The sequence below is a fragment of the Chelonus insularis genome, unplaced genomic scaffold (genome assembly GCF_013357705.1).
Source record: "Chelonus insularis isolate UGA/USDA-ARS -01 unplaced genomic scaffold, ASM1335770v1 contig_116_pilon, whole genome shotgun sequence".
Classification (NCBI taxonomy): Eukaryota; Metazoa; Arthropoda; class Insecta; order Hymenoptera; family Braconidae; genus Chelonus; species Chelonus insularis.
Genome location: NW_023276357.1, coordinates 955,565 through 974,616, shown reverse-complemented (window position 1 = coordinate 974,616; position 19,052 = coordinate 955,565). Strand labels below are relative to the sequence as shown.

The 19,052-nt window shown below is 26.9% G+C and overlaps 1 protein-coding gene across 16 annotated transcripts in view; it reads right to left on the bottom strand.

The window, feature by feature from the left end:
* Mp (Multiplexin) overlaps nucleotides 1–19,052 on the bottom strand; it is a 100,338-nt gene that overhangs the window by 25,034 nt on the left and 56,252 nt on the right. Inside the window, exon 1 of one of the 16 annotated variants that reach the window (XM_035095287.1) lies at nucleotides 9,306–9,996. The exons of the other annotated variants lie outside the window; for them this stretch is intronic. Coding sequence (XP_034951178.1) covers nucleotides 9,306–9,506 — 201 coding nt within the window. The 5' untranslated portion in view covers nucleotides 9,507–9,996. Of the gene's footprint in view, nucleotides 1–9,305; nucleotides 9,997–19,052 lie in introns of those variants that run through there. 16 annotated transcript variants of the gene reach the window in all.

The following is a 19,052-nucleotide window of genomic DNA, read 5'->3' as shown; positions in this document are numbered from 1 at the left end:
TCAATTATTATTTTTATGATGAAACAAAAAAGATTTTAAGTTTACATCAAGTGATCTTTGAGAATGCTTTTTAAAATGAATGCTATTGACAGGGTTTAGAAAAATATAAATTTAGTATTGAATATTAAAAATTCAGTGATAACTTTTCACACTTTTGATGCGTTAATTAGATTTACAACAAGTATACAATAAAATTAACTTTTGTTTGCTACAGTTATCTATCACGAGAATTGTATATTAAATGCTTTCGATAAAAATGGATTTATTTTACAAAAAATAATAAATTGCTAAATACTTCGAATAAAGTGTATTTCAACAACTATTTCATGTATGATAGAGTAAAATAAAGGGCTTTTAACAATCCATGTTTAAGTATCAAATTCAAAATCATTGAATATTTGATGTACCTACACTGGCCTGGAAATAAATGTTAAAATTAAAGCAATTATATTTATTCAACATTGATTTCTCTCGTATCAACTGATCAATTGATCAATGAAAATTTTTTAAATATAATTATTTAATTTTACAATATTTCCATTAATGCTATTATCAGATGAACAATTTAATTATCCTCCTATATTTCCGTTTGGTAGTAGGGATTAGAACAATATGAATTACTCAGTGCAGAGTAAAATAAGATACCTATAAAAGTCGTTGGAATTTTATAGATCATGATCTAAATTAATCTTATTTTAAATTATAATAATTGTTGAATTATTTTATTATATTTTATAATAAAAATAAAACCAAAAAACAATGTAAATGTCGAACAAATAAATAAATATCATATTTATGATCGTTCCAAAAATTAATTGCATGACCAAATGGATTGTCTCTAATTGTAAGTATTGATCATCCTTAACCATCCATTATCCAATTGATTTGATTGTCTGTTATATAATTACAAAGTTGAAAGCAATAAGAAACTATTATTCAAAAATAGAAATAGCTTCTTCTACTCGAAGCAGTAATTGTAAGAAATCGAATCAAACATAATTTGATCAAAAATTTATCAACTGAAACAAGATTGTAGTTTGTAAGGTTTACAGGAGAGTCTTGTTATGAAATCCACCAGTGACATGCGTGAAGCAAAACCAGCTTCAATTATCCTCAAGTGCCCTAAATCCCATTAATGAAGTATCAAATGAAAATTAGTAAGATCAGGGAATATCAAGATCAAAGGACAAAAAGGATTAGTTAGGGAGTAATAGCAAGTAATAATGTTTCAATAAGATAAAAGTCATCATTAATGTTCAGTGAATGCAATTAATTACAAAATGTTGACCTTTCTGCTTGTAAAGATGGCTTTGAAGATGATTGGTCTAGCACAGATTTCTATCACAAAACTCTATTGTGTATTGTAACATTACAATCTGTTGTTTACCAAACTTTGGGGTGATTGACTAGAGTCTTATTAAATTCGTGCTAAGTGTGACACAAATTTTGATAGACCTGAAGTTTGCATAGACTTTCATTTGTTTAATGAAGTAAGTTTATAAGTTTAGAAATAGAAGGCTGGATAAAGTAAGTTTATTTCTCATAAATTATATTTTATTTGTAGTTAGAGCATTAAATTTTATATCAATTCTACTTCAATACTCCACTACATAATAAAGTTCAATTTATGGCATTCAAAACTTATTAATTAAGTTATTAATTTCGTCCAATCGATTATCATTTAACTTTAATTTAAATATTTCTTTCTTTTTATCCAATAACTTCATAAAATTAATATTCACCAACTTTTTATTAATACCCTATTATTCTAAAACTCATGATAACAATATATAATGGAATCATTGCTAAAATTGCGATCATTTTGTCATGATTTCAAGAAGTCTGAATCAAAATAAAAGCAAATAAAAAGTCATGATATTTATTTTAATAAATAGATGAGCATTATAAGTCTTCATTTCTCCACCTTGAGCTAATGTTTCTTTAAAAATATGATCAGTGTAAAAAATAATTTCGTACTTTTCATAAAAATAAATCTTAAAACCTTCCTTCTTTTTCACTTGTTTCTTTCAACCACAGGTTTATAAACTGTGAAATATTTTTTATTAAAAAAAGTAATTTAGATATAAGCATGTACATACATTTTTGATGAAACTTTATATCTATATTTGCTTATTAATATAAATATTACATGAGACACCGTTCATTACTAGACTACTTATTGTTTGTATTTATTGGAAATTCCAGTTTGTGATTCATGATATGACATCTTGATGATCGATGTAACGTGCAAATAAAAATAGAAATGTAGGTTCAATTGATACACCTGATGTGTATGAATAGAATATCATAATAACAAATGCATGTATTGATCAAGTATTCGTGATATATCAGCGTTGTATTATGTTCAGAAAATAACAAGAAAATGTGAAAAGATGACTTAGATGAATCATGTTGTAATGTCTGCACATATCAAGCTCTTTGGCACGCTTGCGTGGGTTAAGATTTAAGTTATGAATCAGCAACTCATCAAGCTTGCAGACAAGTTACTGACGGGTAGTTGGTCGTCCTTCAAAACTAGTCATTACAGAGTAGGCTTAGGAAATTAAGCGAATAAAATGCTTTAGTAAATATATAATCATATAAGTATGCCAGTGACAAATCCTAAACAACTACTCCAACTTAAGCTCACTTGAAGGGGTTGCTCTAGAATGGCTTATGAAGTACTTAAATCAGTTGTATTATGACTGTTGAACATATAAAGGCTAACTGTACGTATATTCATATTTTATACGGATCTTTTATTAAATAAGGATTGAGAGCATGATGGTTCATGAAAAGAACTTTCTAGGAAAATAGAGGTGACTATTCTAGAGTTCAAAATTAAATGCATCTACTATGATATTTTATTTTTAATAGTCATCAGTTATTATGATGTAAAAATTTCTTTTAAGATTAACTTAATCACTTAGAGTTTTTACATTTGAAAATTTTTGTTTAAAAATTACACAAGAGCTTGTAGTTATTCTTAGTCATAATGAAGGCAGGAAAAATATTATTACTTTTGAAAAGAATTTTTACATATTTGCGTTCACTTCAATCCTAAAGGCAAAGATGTTTTTAATCAGATTTGAATAAAATTATCATCAGGAAAAAGATTATAATATAAAGGTATTTAAAATGGATTCAGAGACAGAGATCGAATAGAAAATAAGTAGATTAGATAGTTTTTATTAAATCGAGTGTAAAAATGATCCAAAAGTAGTCGTAATGATTGAGATAAAATAGCCCAGTTTTTTCTAAAAACTGTCATTTGGTGTTAAATTCTCATTACTGTTTCTTGTTCCTTTTTATGGCCATAAGTAGATGTAGCACAGGCACAGTCAGACCAGACTCTTAAAGAACCATGCCCATAGCTATGACATATTATTATATTTTATTCAAAAGAACATAATAAACTGAGCGACCAATTTTCAAAAAGAAATATCATTATTTTCAAATAAACATATCTTCTTATCAAATAACATAATATATTTTTTTATACTGATTTTGTAAATAATTAATAATTAATAAAATTTTAATTAATTTATTCTTAAAATATCTAATGATATTTTATTTTGACCTTTTTTCATTTTTTTCATTGACCTTAATTGCACTAGACATTTTTTTAAAAGCAATAAAATATGCAAGATTTTCAAGTAAATTACTTTAATATTCCAAATTATTTTAAATTAAATACCCAACGAATATAATTGTTAACAACAGTACAATATTGTATTATGTTGATTAGTAATTGTCTAGTGAAATAAATAATTAAGTTTTTATAATTAGATTTAATAGATGAATCTAATCAAACGTTTGTTGACATAATACAATTGTAAAGCTGTTGTTATCATATATTACGACAATTGATTATTACATTAAATTCCATGCTTATTACAAGGAATTATCCGATCATACATAATTTGAATGTCAACGGAATTCAGTAATAATAATTTGATATTCATCCTCTGTGATTCTAGATCTTTTTTCATCAGAGTTGATATGTGGATATTTAAAATATCCAACGTGGATAGTTTAAATGATCGTAATACCAGAAGTGCACAATGTATCAGACATGTGGTGATATTCCGGCCACAAGTATAATATGTTTTGTCATGCTGATAATTATACCAATTTATTTGAGGTAAAAGTCACTCATTAATTTCTACTGAAGTTAAATATCTCATGGTGCTATATTGCCAGCCAAAACAAATTACATTTATGATTCAAAATTTTTTATTTTATTTAGAAATTCAGATTTATTCATTTTTAATAGGATGTAGCATTTCAGAAGTGTTAATTTAAAATTGTTAACAAGTAATAAGTAACTAAATGTAAACAAAAAAAAATTGTTTAACAAAAGTTCTAATTATTTTTCATAGTGATTTTTGACTATTAAAGTCGTCCAAAAATTCCAAAAAATTACAATTAAAATAAATATGAAAATATTCAATAAAATACGTTTGAAGCAACGATCGAAATATTTTCGATATCTTCTTCAATAGAATATTCCCTAAAGGGTAGTAAAATATATTGAAATGTTTCTCTCTCTATATATCCACCTGAACTCCACTTCAAAACTGTGAGTAGACCACCTGTATCTACTCCCGTACACTACCTTCGTAATTAATCCTCTACGGTACGACGTACACCCCGTGAATAACGAAAACGTAATGAACATAGATGAAAATTTATGAAACTGCAATGAAAGATCTGTTGACATGTTAAATAAGTGTTTTCATTATTTATACATTTATGAAATGAGTAAGTGAAAAGTGAATGATTTGGGTAAACTGTAGTGTAGAAACTCTTATAATACAGTTGAATTTATTTAAATGAAGTTTTTTAAGTAAATAAAATAAAACAAAAGTTTTCAATTATCTGAAATGGAAAAGTGTTAATATGAATTTTATAAATAAAATGGTTTCTAATAATTTTATTCAATTAAATACTCTATCAAGATAAAGTTGAAATAAATTCATGGTGTTTTGATTTTCTAATCAACTATTAACATTAAATTGAAATTTTTTAAATTTATCAATGATTAATTTAATAAATAAGTTAAATATTGTTTGTGATGGAGTCCAGTCTTTACAGTTTAAACAGGTTGAAAATAATTTTAATGAATAATTATTCAATTAATTGTTTTGTTTTCCAGTTAAATTAAATTTAATTTCAGAATTTTAGCAAATGTTCTCCATTTTCTATCGTTAAATTTAGATTTGTGCTCGAGTGTTTGTAATTATCCCACTTCCTGCTCCAGCGAAACTCTAAATCTTGCCAGACTAAGTTGAATTTGATAAGACCATATTAAATCTAACAAGATCTCAATGGACTTATAATTCAGATCTTGATAGATCTGATGGTGAATTTAACAGCACAAAGTCATTCTGAAATAAAGTCTGGAGTGCAAGAAAGGTCATACAATTTTTTCTAAACTTTAAAATTTAAACCACCCAAGTGTTACTTCATATTGGTTCTGGACCTCTATCATTTGTTCAAACTAAACCACATTTGATGCAAGGATTCTTTATATTTCAAAGTCAATAGACGTGGAACTTTTAGAAAACGAAAACAAATTATTTGAAAGGTTTCAATCAAGTTGACTTTAGATAAACATGATTTATTGGAATTTTCAATTTTTAGTTAGTAAAATTGGCTATAATTGATACCAGGAACTTCAAAGGTAATTTGTTCATGACAGTAAATTAATGAAGTTCTAAATGAAAATTTCACATTTGGAATGTTAAAATTGAAACCATCATATGGAACCTGAATAAAGATGATATTCAAGATCTTGATCAGTTTATTACCAGCAAAATAAAAATTCAAAACTGTACTAATTATAAATAAAACTTTTTACACTCGGACGATGGAAACAGCAATATTTTCTAGTTCATTGACTCGTTGAATTCAATTATCGAAGATGATTTTTCCAAATAATTTCCTCAATTTATTATGTCCTTCCAGTTATAACAACAAAGAGAAAATATTCCATTAAACATAACAACGTATGGAATTATCATCGAGATTTATCCTAATAATGAAAGAATGTATTTTACTAAAAGTATATATTCATTAATATATATTGATAACCACACATCAGATAACACATTGGATAATAGAAATATCAATAAAATCGTATTAATTTCAATTGGAATAGGTATCAACATATAACGACATCATGTATTATTCAAATAAAAATAATAAAATTCATTGGTATATACAGATTGAATATTGATGTCAGCAGATGTATAAAGATGTATTGATATGTATAAATAATTTTTTTGTGTTATTTCAAATGAGAAAACCTAAAAATGATTGTTGGGTGATGATAATACCATCATAACTATCAACTTTTTGCATTTGTTTTTTTGCTGACAATTCATATATTGTTAGTTTCTATTGCACTTTTGGAGAATTGACTTTTTTTGCTTTCATGTTTTCTTTTTTTTTTTGAAACTTTGGTTTTTGCACATGCTAGCACTTTTTGTGCTGTGTGATACTAGTGTGTAACAATATTATATGTCTTGTGCACATACAATTATTAAAATGACAGTACGACTATGAATTGTAGTTGGAGATAACTAAATTCGTCTACTCGTAGTTATTTCTCGCATTGATCCCACGGGTGTGCCTGTGTCTCAGCTGTTGTCTGTTCTCCTGGTTCGAGCGTGATTGGACCCGTTGCCTTCGTGAACGCTCTTACCATTTACGAGAGTCTATTCATTAACTCTGCACACCTCTATATGTATCAAGTCTCTATATCTGCACCAGTTTTCCCTTTTGTGTCATGGTACAAGTATAACAATCAGCTCATAGACGCGTTTTCATTTTCTCATTTATGTTATCTTACAATATTATTGTTCTCTTGGTACTGGTTCATTTCAATAGAGACCCAGTTACGTTTTATACTCTTTTCCAAGCTGTGTTATGAAATATCAAGCACAAGTTGCTTCTATTAAATCGCTACATCGATCTAACTTTAATAAATCTCATTTATGTAATATTCATGTTATAAGGAAGCAAATTTTATTTAAAATCATGCAAATTTATTATTTTCATGTAAAACTAGATCAATAAGTAATTTCAGTGAATGCTGGATCCAAGCTAATTATAAACCATAGATATTTTGCCTTAAGTACTTTTTTATGTTATCTTTTTTTTACCATTTCAATAATTTTAGTGGATTTCTAATTAAGTAACTTACTCGCTAATATATGGTAATGAATTTTTAACCAGTTTAACCTGGTTATTTTTATTTCAAAAATTAGAACAAAATCATTTCATTCTAAATCTAAACTCAATGTTCCACTTCCCTTTGAATCTAATAAAAATAGTTATTCATTGGAAAATAATCATTCACCTGATAAACTCTGATAAACTTTATGTTAGGTTTCCACTTATTTAAGCAAAATTTATGAATTAGTAAATTATTGTGTTGAATTAAAAGTAATTATCCTGATGGTACAAATTCCCTGGACATGATTTAAAATAAAGTAGATAATTCCAAGGTTTATTTTATTTCATGAATAGGATGTATGTCAGTCAACACGAACCAAGTTTTATCTCATGTTCTGTTTTCATGGAATAGTATCTATAACATGTAATAATAATAATTTATTAGCAAAGTTGCATTGTCATGTTACCATTCTTGACTAACCCGCTTCCGGCATCCTAACTTTTACTAATGTAAAACCTGCTTAACGTGTCTAACCGTCGTTGACGTTGTGTCGTGAACCCATGACTATGCTCTTCCCAACTACATTTGCAATGCGGTTAACGTTTCGAAGATACAAGAAGTCACTGTGTTATAGTTGAAATTTGGATAAAAGGACTTGACAGATAACGTGTGGCTAACACTTTGTTTATAAGCTATATAGAAAGTATCAAGGTAACTTGATCTTCATTTCAATGCAGCATTTCATTGCTTTCAGCCTTGTCTTAGTTATTTTTCCAACTTGATGATAGGTATTGATTGAAATGATGGTGTAGTTTTTGAAGTCGATGCTTTGTGCTGCTTTTACTTTATAAAAAATTTCAAGTGTAGAATGATTTCTTTTTTGCTAGAGTTGACATTATTTGGTGGTTGAATAGCATAAATTTCCTATGAAAAATGTTTTGATATTTTCTTGTAGAAAAGCAATATTTTTCAAGATAGTTCCAGTTTAAAGAGCCTGGAGAAAATGTAACCTCTTGCTTGGTTTTAAATTTTAATACTTGGTCTACCATCCTAGAGGTATTATATTATTGACAGTTTGAACGTCAATATTATGATGCATGTGAATAATTTTAATGTTTCTCTTTCCAAGTGGAAATTTTTAAAGAGACATCTTTCAGCAAAATCATCTTAAATAGATTTTAAAATTTGTCTACAGTAGACTAACGTCAAATCACTTGATATTTTTTGTGGTGTAATTTTTAAAATAGTTGTGGATGAAAAATAAAAATAGAAATCTCAGAGATTCAGATGGAATAATAACTTGAAAAGAAAAATATCAGTCAATGCGTATATGGAGAATTGAAAAAATCGAATACCTTGAGGTTGAACTATTGTTGTGAAGTGACCAACTTATGTGAATCGTACGTAGTTTACTGAGAAATTGAATTTACTCGAAATTCAATAGATTTCGAAATTCCTAGCTTTTTATACTATACCTATATTTCCTTCATCTTTTAATGATGTACTTTACTACTTCCTCTATCAATCGTTTAAAAGAGTCACTAAAAATTCTATACTTCTCTAGATGCAATTTCAGATCTTTTAACATCCTACATTTATCAAATTAAAAAATATGTCAATAACTTCAACTATTTAGTTCTAGATCATAATAAAAACTTTTAAATCTGCTTTGCTCAGGACTTTACGTTGACTTCAATAAATAATTGTTTTTGAAACATTTAAATTGTTTTTTATACACTGAAAAAAATAATGTTGCTAGACGAAGAACAATTTTATTCTTGATCATAATATCCTCCAATAAAAAATCATTATTTTTAATTTTCTTTCATTCTTAGAAGAAGAATAAAAATCCTTGAAATAAAACTTTTGGATTCTTCTATACAAAAAAAAATTAAAATATTCTCAGTCTAGGAATTTTTTTCTAGTGTATTATGTACAAAATTACAATTCGAGCATTATCATATTGAATGAAAAGAATACATTTTTTATCAAAAATATTTCCTTATTGTATAAATTAAAAAAAAATTACTTTTCAACTTATATAAAAATTGCATTGGTTTTCTTTCTTATTTGCAAATAATTGAGTATAACTGATCGATAAATTATATTAGAATACACTTACGTGCTTATTGGCAGTATAGCCAGTAACTTGTTGAAGCTTACTGCTGACAGTTTTCACACCAGCATTGTTAGGCTTTATGCTTCCATCACTGGTGTGCCAAAATCCAATGACTCCTGTTATTACCAAGGCGATAAGGGTTGTAATGCCAATAAGCAATGACAGGGTTACGATCTTGCTCCGAGGTGATATTACCATCGCCATTGTGAGCGTTCTTCTTCCACGAAATTAAAAGTATTGTTTATAACATCATCACAGCACGATAAAAAGATAATAACATTTTAATAATAACACAATCATCACTATTTCTTTAACTTTTACTTTAAACAATGAAAACATTGTACCATTGCTTTCTATTGTATTTTTAATACTTTTTGCACATTCTTTTCTTTATTATGGTTATAGTTATTCTGTATTGATTATTCATGTTGAATATGATAAGAATCTCATCAAGTTTTATATTATTTTTACAAAAAGATCAGTAAAATATTTTCTAAAATGTCTCCACCGATTCATGAGAAATATTTTTATACACTAAAGGTAGAATGAATCGGGACATTCCAATGGAGAAAAATCACTTCTATAACGTTTTATAAATAATCTTTAAATGTATCTACAGTATATTTCAATTTTTAGCATTTATATTTTTTCCTATTAATGCATATATTTTTTATGTTTTCTTTAAATATTTTTTTTTGTTAATTAAATTAAACTTAACATTTCACTGGTTCAATCAATAATTTAATTATAGAGGACATTGATCAGTTTGGATTTCCAACAAATTATTTATAAACTCGAGAATGTTTTCCTAAACTTTTCGATGAATTAAATTGGTTGAATCCACACAACATCTAGTTAATAAAAAAATACAATAGCACTGATTATTCTGATCCTCTATTTTCACTGGTTAATCCTTAGAGTATTATTTTCTTACTGTATCGCAGGTTATTTGCATTTCTCTAGAGAATGAAAGTTAAAGCAATCTTGAACGTCGTAGAAATGACAAACTCTAGTATCAAGGGATTAGTTAACAACTTTTCATTTCTTTAGGCTTGTTAGATTTAATAAATTCTACTAAAATTTTTTTCATATTGAAAAGAACTGACTCTGTAATATTCTTTGAATCTTAAGAGCTTTGAATTAACATATATAATAGTTTATGAAAAGAAATGTTTGGTGACTAGAGAAATTAACATTTAGTTCTCTGTTGTCGGGTTTCATAACTGAATATTACAAAAATTAAATCCTTATAGCAGAACTAAACTCTCACCAGCAACTATGAGTTACAGAGACCTCATCAAATACTAAAGTTCACATTAATTATGAACAAAGTGGTAATAAAACAACTTTTTAAAATGAAGTTGATAATTTTAGCATATATTAATGGTCATAAGAAACCATCAACATTCACACCTGGTCTAAATTACTACAGTCTTGAAAAAAATTCAAATTTCCAACTTTATGTAATATAAAAGAAACTAGGTTCTTATAAAATGTATCTTGATGTTGTATTGATAGATTGACTCACTGACTGACTGATCATCGAAACCTCTAGGGTGCTTTATCGTTGACCTAGAATCTTGAAATTTAGCACAAAGGAAAATATCGTAGCACTAGTAGAAGGAAAAATTTGAAAGCCATTATTCCTTTGTAAATTCATGTATATGGAAGCTTTAAAATGCTAGCTATCTTTTATAAAAAAAATTAATTCATTTGTAGTCAATAAAAGCTATTCTATGGAAATATTTTTGGAGATAGGCAGAATCAAATGGTCTTTTTTTGAATTATTTACTTGAATCATAATAAAAAAAATTCTGTTCAATTGCGTGGATAACTTTGGAGAAAAATAATATTTTGTATTCTGAGAAAATATTTGTATGAGTTCTGACACAACATTGTGAGATTAAATGCCCAACTGTGTTTTGATTCACAAGAGATTTTAATTGATTTCAGTTATATCTATTCAGCTAAGTAGTAATTTTTAGTTGAATTGTTTTTAACATTTTTTAAAAAATTGTATTGATGGTTTTTGTTTTAGAGTAATACATTAAATTCGACATGAAAGCCTTATGGTGGTCATGTTTGACATAAATTGCTTTGTTGTGCCAAACTATTATGATGGTAAATCGTAAAACCAAACTTGAAGTCTAATTACCAGACATTTGCTGATCGATTTCTACAACAATTGAATTAGTTCGAATATTCTATTTGTCATGGAGACTCTTTTATGTTTGTAATCTGATTGACTTTATTATTATTATTATCATCAATGAATAAAGGGGATTTTTTTTTCAAATTTCATCGTACAATTTGCTAGAATTAATGAAATACACTAAATAGCATTGATGAAGACATGTACACTTTCTGAACATCAAGTAGAAATGATAATCATTGGTCAGCCGGGTCTTAACTAGAGCCTCTGGTGTTCGGTTGGATGCCAACCGTGAAAATCCAAATAAAGCCAAATGGAGAATGTTACACTCTAAGTGTTAAAATATATAGATGATATTTTTTTAATAAGTAAAATAAAATTTTTCTACTCAATTCAATATATGCATACTACTAAACAAACTTTTTAAACAAATATTATTTTTAATTCATTGTTTGTTTTTACTAGAAATGTAAATGAATTTTCAACAATTTATATAATAAAAAAATATATTATAAAATGTTTATTATTTAAAATAATAATAATTATAAAGATAGAAAAGTTCACGGTTTTCTTTTATCTCGAAAGATTAAATAAATGAATTATTTTTAAAAGCAGGAAAAATTTGTCAGCTACAATTGAAAAGCATTAAAAAAAAAGACAAATGCAGAGAGGAAGAAATAGATGATAGAAAGTTAACGCTGCTTTCATTTTACACGTTGTAATATACTATTCTGTTTGTATTCTATATATTCACTCTTTCTAGGTACCTTGAAGAGAATGCAGATGTGACCGAGCAATAGCGCACACTGTTGAGTCCTTTCAACGTTAAGGGAAACAATGGTCGTCCATACGGATGTTGGTGGAATTCGTGCTTACGAATACGAAGAGGCACACCGGAAGATAATGTAAACGATAGTTGTAGATATCTGGGTCGCATTTGCTTGTTTTTCTTTTTTTTTATGCTTCAGGATTTTACGTTCATTTGATTGTAAAAAAATTCCCATAGAAAACTTGTGTAGTATAAAGAAAAAAATTTGCAATGGTAAATATTTCGTTTTGATGTTTTTTCCGGTTATTTTTATTGTCTCCTAGAATTTATTGAATGATTTTTTTTTGCATATGCATTGTAAAATTTTGTGGAAAGCTTGAGCTTTATGAAATCTCATGTGTCATAGTAACCATCAATTCTTGTAGTGTGACAAACACATAACGTACGTTACATTGCAAACAATAAAATCTCATTGCAGCAGATCATGATGATATAATTCATAACATATTCTGATCTTCAAGTCTACCTTTCATAACAATATATCACTTTTTTCTCTTTGTTATTCACAGAATACTAACACACACACACACTCATACCAAAATAAAACCTTATCTTACTTTTATCCTTTTATTCTGCTAAAAGTTTAATAAAATAAATGACTAAAAAGCTCTTGTAGAAAAATAAAAAGTGAGCTAAATAAAAAGATTTTTGAGTGATAATCTAGAATACAACCTCCCACACTCAAAAAGTGTAGAAATGGAAAAGTGGTTGGTGAAAGGTTTCAATACCAGTGTCCTTTGACTCTAGAAAGCATAAGAAAACTCTGAAGTGTGCATAGAAAATTATGTACCAGTTAAATATTACATACAGAAGCTTTTGTCCTTAGACCCTAATGTTTTATTAAAAATCAACTCTTTAATAATTCAAAAGGCTTTCCCTTTCAAAAAATAATTACTACTAGCTCGAAAGGAATTCAACATTATTTTTAAATAGATCCATTCTTCCAGACAATTTCCTCTATTATTTTTTCATCAGCCAATTAATGTTGCTATCAAATAAAAATAAGACTTTATCATGTTTCCAAAGTGATTTAACGAATATCGTTTATTTTAAACGAGAAAATTTGATTTTATAATTAAGTCAATTATACCATTTATTTGATAATTCAATTCTTTCTAGAAAATCATTCAAATTCCATCATTTTGCTGTTTGAATCAATAAAAAGCAGTTTCTTTTATTTGAAATAAAAAAAAATGAATGTCAAAGCAGTAAACTAATTAAAAAAATAAATTAATAGTTATATTTGATAACTTATGATTTAATTAACATTTTTTAAATTACTTTTGTTTCAAATTTCCTACTTTCAATTCAATTTTAAATTAGAAATTTATATTTTCTTTCAATTTTGTAGTCAAACAATTAATTGATATCCTGAAATTATAGATATTGTTTTAATTGACAACATTGTTGTGAATTTACATAACCTAAAGTAAACTAAAAAATAATTTTATAGTTAAACATTGAATTTTTAAAATCTTAATCAATGAAATTTAACTTTACTCTTTTTAGCAAACAGTTAATTTATACATCAACTTTGCTAATGAAATTTTCATAATGGAATTTGATTCAATTATTCAATTATTACATGGTAAATGCTGTATTTCATTCGAATTCTTGGGAACATATGTTTTACTAATTAAAATTGGTTATTTTGTTAATAACGTCATTTAATATTTTCAATAAAGGGAATTTATAAATTAATTAACATCAACTGTTATGTTAATAGATATTATTGTTCATCAAATAAATAAAAACAAAGTTAGTTTAAATAACAAGTAAAAAAAATGGTTGAAAATTTTAAACTCATTGTTGTAAATAATAAAACTTTTCTATCTATTATTTCACTTGTATAATAAATTGATTTCAAGTTCTACCATGGCTACTTGTGTCTAAAGAAATGATGTTTATGCTTATAGTTGTACAAGAACTATAGTTTTTCGTAGATGACAGCTGCTTTGTTGGACTCAAAAGCTACATGAGATGTAAGAATGAAATATGACCTAAACAAAAAAATATCTAAGAGGAAATTAAATAAATGGTGGTAAAAGTACAAAGAATTAAGTTATTTTATTACTTTTTTGATAATCAGTAATAATTAACTAATAATTACTTTTTAAATAATCAGTAATGTCGTAAATAACTTTGATGTCTGATGCAAGAAAACCAACTTATTCTCATTTATAGCAAACACAGTGGAAATAACAATTGTTTGTATTTTAATAAAATAACTAAAATTGCTGTGAGATTTTAATTAGATAGAATTTTTGATGTTACTTTGAAGTACTGAAATATTTTCACAGGATTTTGTTGTCATTATAGTTTGTAGAAAAACTAGTTATGATAACTCGACAAGTTTATGAGCTTATGTTGAATTCATAAAAATATTTCTAAGGATAAAAAAAGTTAATTACCTATTCTGAAACCAAAAGTTTAAAATACAGATGATAAAAACACAGCTAAATACGATATGATACTTGGTTAGTATACTTAGTATTATTTAATATTTTAAAAAATCATATTAAGTTTTATTTATTAAATGTCCATCAATAACTAAATAATCAACTGGTACATAATGAGTGAAGCTTTTATACGTAATTAATAAAGTCTTCTAACGCTGGAAATTTTTAATTAATATCAGAGTATTTAAATTCTATGCTAGAAAATGGGTTTCCGATTCTATGGAGGTCCCAAGTATTAATAGATAGTATAGCCATCAATGACAAAGGATAAATACGTGAATGAAATTTAATCTCGACGGGAATTGTTGTTTCATGAGGCAGGTTATAAGCTGCAGAATTCAAATTATACAGCAATATGCATCTAATTGATATATCTGGAAGCTAATCACTAATTAAGAACATGCATCAGAATTTGTAGTTATCTATTCACATTTTGTACTATGAAAACATTAGTAATTGATAGATTTTAATAAAGACCATATTCACTAAAATTCATAAAATTTATCGTTTACAATAATTTTATCTGGGATAATAATGATGATAATAGTCTAAAGAACAATGTTGATAATAAATTTTATTGTTTATAATAATGGTTATTGCAAAAAGACTCTAGTTGAACAAGCATATGCTGAATCCATAAAGTCTAGATCCAATGGTTTTAACTAGCTCTATGTATTTCTACCAAGCTACTTCAGTGATAACGTAACAGTTCTAGAAGTGATAGACTAGGTTTTCAAAATATTAAATAACAGAAACCATTGACACAATCAATCATCAAGACTTTACATCGTACGATCCAATTTATAGAGAATAAATGTCAGATACGTAAAACATGATTTATCGATTAGATGATCTTCAACGAAAATAACCATATCATGAGCAATACAGAAATGGTGGATGTTTATAGATGAAATTTTAATTTTATAACCCATTTATTGGACGTGGAATAGAAGATTAAAATAATTCAATTAATAATAGAAATTCTCCATTTAACTTCACAAAATTATTGCCATGAAATACTGTATGACATGTTGGAAGAACCTTTTTATTATACAAATGGAGAAATGGTGTATACCTGAATCATCATGGCTCAAACCATAATTAAGCGAGACTGTTAATAGGTATAATGAAGATAGACAACTCAGCCAAACGGCAATAAGTCAGCTCTATTTATTTATTACTTCAACTTTAAAAATATCAGCATGAGTGTAATCTGTTCAGTCAGCTTTTAATAATCATGAGAACGATGATGGAAAATTTATTTGATATTTTTTTCTTCTTTAGTCGAGATTTAATAGAGAAATTCATGAAAAAATTCTAAATCTCGTGATATTGGTAATTTCATTATTGGAAAAATGCTTGATGATATTCGGACTAATTATGACGACCAATTATGCAAATTAAAAACCATTAGTATCAACAATTACTTTTATCAGGAGATTATTATTTTTATCGACTTATTATGAAATTCATTCTATACCCAATTATTTGGTGATATCGATTATATTATTATCATCTCTTGAGCACTCTGCAACTTTAGCACAATAATCAAGTTCTTCATTTCTGTGAATTAATATTTTATTCGATTTTGCGAGATGATCATATAGCTTGGAATTTTTTTTTAAGAAAAATTTACATTTTTTTTTTGTATTATAAGAGTTTTGATAACAAAATAAATCTTTTTAAAGCTGAAAATTTATTTAAACTTGATTATTTAAAACAATTTATTCAAAGTGTAGAAATAATCAATCAGAAAATGAGTTACTGCAGTTGTGATGGTTTAAAAAAGTCAATAAAAATTGCCAAGTCAAGTAATTGTTTTTAACTTGGTATAAATAAAATAAATCAATTAATCCACTCATCATATTCTTTTGATAACTAACTAAACAAATACCAATGTTATAATTACAAATAGAGGGTAAATATGTTTTTGTGTTAATTTGAAAAATATTAAAAAAACCTAAAAATACGTTATATGTTAGCCACTAAAAAGTTGAGTAGAAATGCAATATTAGAATTTTCTGTAATTGGAAATAATTTTTAATTACATTTTCAACAATTTAGATGTGATATATCATGATTTTTTAATTTTGAAAATGTTAAAACGCTATCAATAAAATGGGGAATATTTTTATTAATATTAAATAGAAAATTTTATCTACTTTCCAATGACCTAGTTTGGACCAGAAAAGATTTTAAATATAAAAAGCATATTTTTCATAGTTTAATCAAAATTTTCTCAGTTATCCCATTTTAAATCTCTCATATTTTATTAAATATTTATTAACTATATTCAATTGGAAAAAGCCACATTAATGCATGAAAATATTACTTATAATATTTATCAAAATGATTTGGTGAAAAAATAAAATTACTTTTAAATTGACATGAGATGCATTGCGTGCATGTGAAGTAGTAGGAATTCTTTGCAGCCTTTTTATCGATATTTAAAGGGAAACGAAGTAACTGTGAACACTTAACCAGAAAATTGATAAAAAAAAATAAAACACGTATTGCTGAATCATGAAATGTAAAATTTATTTTTCCTGTCAATTTATGTCTTATATTACTTCCTTCTTTTTCGTGTATTTTTCAATTTTTACGAATGGTTACTCTTTTTAAAATTCGTTCATTCTCCTTTAGCACATTTAAATTGCTACATTACTGCCACACATAATTACCATGCTATCATATTCGCTATCTTGTTTGTTTTCATAATACAACATTTAAATCTGTAGGAGTGTAAAAAATAAACAAATAATCTGATTGTCAGAAGAGGTTGATGAAGATTGATTGACACTGATAATTGAAATATGAGAATTGGTTATCTTTAGAATATCAAGATTCGAAAGCAAACTAGAGGAAAGGTTATTTTAATAGACAAGTATACAATGGACGTTGTCAATAATATTGAATTCATGTTGTTAACAGGAAAAAATTCAATTGCTTATTTTCATTGTTCATTCATCACTTGAAATATCATACAAAAAATGTAAAAAAAATAATTCAATTAAAAGTTACTCTAACGAAGTTATTATAGTTCAACTTATAAATAGTAACTACAATTATCGTGTTAGAGCATAATATCAAAACTTGATGAATTTAAATGATATGAAGCATGAGTTGGATTTCATCGAAAATTAAATTATAACATAAACTCAATATTAAATTTAACAAGCCCAAGATGTTACAATAAACAGGTTGAAAGATAAATGATAGGCATTGAGTATATTCATTTGTCAATATGTTAAATATTATTAAAAAGCTATTGTTACTTTTTATGCCAACTTCGTTGATCCAAATAACTGCTCTAGAATAGCTTCATTTAGTTTAACAATTAATAAATATTTTTATTTTGCAATATATCTATATATTTATTTATATATATATTTAATTTAGAGATTAAAACAACACTGTTCCACTGACACTTTCACTGTGATGAATTTAGTCAAGTCCATTTTGACGAATGTCAACAACTTGGGATACATGAAAACTATTGGTATAATAATATGGTAACAAGTTTTCTCGCGTCACGTGTACAGAATGTCTCGTTATTACGTTATCTCCTGGTCTATATCATTTATTTTTTTTATTCCGTGCATTTTCCAGCGATTCCGGTAAATGCAAATCGTCAAGAAAGTTTCGTAACTGCAGAGATGTAGCCTTATCATCGAATGCAGACTGTCGATTCTATTGCACGACTCATAAACAAGAAGCCACGAGAGCATTTGATATCGCTCGAGACTTTTGAGAGGTTCGCGGGTGTGAAGCTGCCGCCTCGCGGCTGCTCAATGAACTAAGCTAAGCGCAAGTAGAATTATCCCTCAATGATACGCGCAACCCCAAACGCGCTGCGACGCTTTTCCTTCCACTTGGTGGGGGTTGCTTTTCACCTTTCCCTCACCCTCTTGGCCTCTTTTCTTTTCCGTCAACCATCCCCACCTTTTGTCTTATCATCCGTTCTCAAGTGCTCCGTTGAAATAAATATGAAATAAATAGCTAGTCTCCTGTGAGAAGGCAAACTAATCCTGTCGACTCCCTTTATGAGTTTTTTTCTTATCGCCATTGTCTCTTTTGGCCTTCAAAAACCTTTTTCTTCCCTGCCCTCCTAATTTTGTATTAAAATGTAAGAGGACACGGGGATTGTTTTGGAGTATTGCATGCAAATAAATTGCTGTAGCAAATCTACATTGCAATACGTGGAAATTATTAAGATGGGCTTATTTAAATATTAATTAGAGTTTCATTAATACATGAATAAACATATGATATTAGCAAATAATTATTAAACAGTTTTTTTTACTATTAAT